Raw genomic sequence first — 1,900 nt, 5'->3', positions numbered from 1 at the left:
TTCTAACGAATATTACATAACAATATTGAAATTGAATAAAAGATACTCCAAAACAGAAAAATAATGTAGAAGAGTAATGTTTATTTGCATATGATCGTTTCGTTATTCCATTGTATTTACATTAGATTAGGATGCATATATCTGTAAAACTTGATCGGAAAAATTATGTCGATTAAGACACGTATTAATATATCTATATACGTGCCTGCATTCGTAGAAGATTACTATCAGCTTTTTTCATAATTGTTAAATCGTCGAGAGATTATCGATTAACAATATACATAAATACGATTGGTCTTGTGACTTAGCTTAGATTCGCTATCGCCAGTTTCAAAGATTCATTTAAGATTCAAATAGATTTGTTTTGATCGAGCCTGTATTTCGCGCCTATAGATTTTGAATTAATGATAATGACAATATCACTTTGTCTTTTGCGTAGCACAATTTAAAAGAGACTTACGTCTATCATTCGTTTTTTGTAGCAGCGAAACATTCAAAAATCTTTCCTGGCGTCGCTTCTGAAAGCGATTTGCAAAAATGGCGAACGTCCAGGGATAGAAAGTCGCCGTCTCTGAGTCAGATGGGACCGGATTCCATCAAACACAAAGTAAGTTGTTTACCACTCTCAAAAGCACGAACTTACTTGTGTGTTTACCATTCTCAAAAGCACGAACTTGTGTGTTTAGTGCCCATTAGCTTAGGCTATCTATTTTCCCATTAGGTATAGAATTATTTAATTAATAATAAATGTAAATAAAATGGATATATATTTTTTAATACGTTATTACGTTACCTTTCAAATTTTGTTAATGTGTGTTTTTTATATCATTACACAGTTTTCCTTACAAGACAATGGATCTGCGAAATATTTTCAAGGAGCGATGCACACACCAAATATGGGAGAAAAAGTTGCTCAAGTAAGTGAAATATTCTTATATTGTATTTAAAGAGCAACGTTAATAGAATCTAAATTGTGAGAAGGGAAACAGGTAGAAAAATCTCAAAAGATATAGTAATAGTAAAAAGAAACATCCATTTCTATTAATTATTCTGTGGGATTATCCACAGAAATGAATTCTTTATTACGTATATAATGTTAAAACTGGTTACTATAGCATATAGAAAATTCGAAGCTCACTCGTAATATCATTCGAGAACATTTTGGAAGATGGCAGAAAATTAAAAGCATCATGACGTCGCACGTATCCAACATAATTGGCTTAATTGGCATAATTGAAATTGGTTTAAAACTGCTTTGCGGAAATGACAGCGTCAAACATTCCTTGGTAGGTCAAAGATATCTTTCGCCTACTTAGAACAATTCAGTTTCATAGATTAAAGATATTGTTAAGAAGTTAAATCTTATTTGTGATACTAGCTAAGTGAAATATGTTTTTGTCACGAAATATTTTCGTCAAATTAATGAATTTTTGATCTTAAAATATTTTCAGATGAATTTTATGTTTTCTTCTATGTTTATTTTTATTTTTAATAAGAAACGAATTACGTAATTGGGCATAATAAGAAATTGTATTTGTGTATTTAACTTCTGCGTAACTTATTATCTCCATCATTTATTAATTCAAGAGTAATAAATCCAACAACAATTATGAGAGCAATAATATTAATTAGAGATGCACCGTAAAATTACCGGGATCGTAAAATTACCGGATATCGGATATCTGGGCAGAATACATTGGATATCCGAGAAGGCAATTTCTTCGAGTTGGACATTTTTCAGATATCCAATCGGATTCCGAGAAAATGTCTTCTAAAAAAAAAGGCTATCGGGAAAAAGATTGTAATTTTGCGACAATATATAAGATATTATAGCATCATGAATATGCATACTTATTTCTTGAATTTCTTTTATACAAGAAAAAATCAACAATTTAATGAT

The 1,900-nt window shown here is 30.3% G+C and overlaps 1 protein-coding gene across 1 annotated transcript in view; it reads left to right on the top strand.

Annotated features, from left to right (window-relative positions):
• The window catches only part of LOC105623872 (potassium voltage-gated channel subfamily H member 2), a 168,446-nt gene that overhangs the window by 65,566 nt on the left and 100,980 nt on the right, over positions 1 to 1,900 (top strand). The window contains exons 6-7 of the mRNA XM_012205245.1: positions 483 to 607; positions 837 to 917. Coding sequence (XP_012060635.1) covers positions 483 to 607; positions 837 to 917 — 206 coding nt within the window. The remainder of the gene's footprint in view (positions 1 to 482; positions 608 to 836; positions 918 to 1,900) is intronic.

This window comes from Atta cephalotes, assembly GCF_000143395.1.
Source record: "Atta cephalotes unplaced genomic scaffold scaffold00066, whole genome shotgun sequence".
Lineage (NCBI taxonomy): Eukaryota > Metazoa > Arthropoda > Insecta > Hymenoptera > Formicidae > Atta > Atta cephalotes.
The sequence above is the reverse complement of the archived record's forward strand: the minus strand, read 5'-3'. Positions and strand labels throughout refer to the sequence as shown.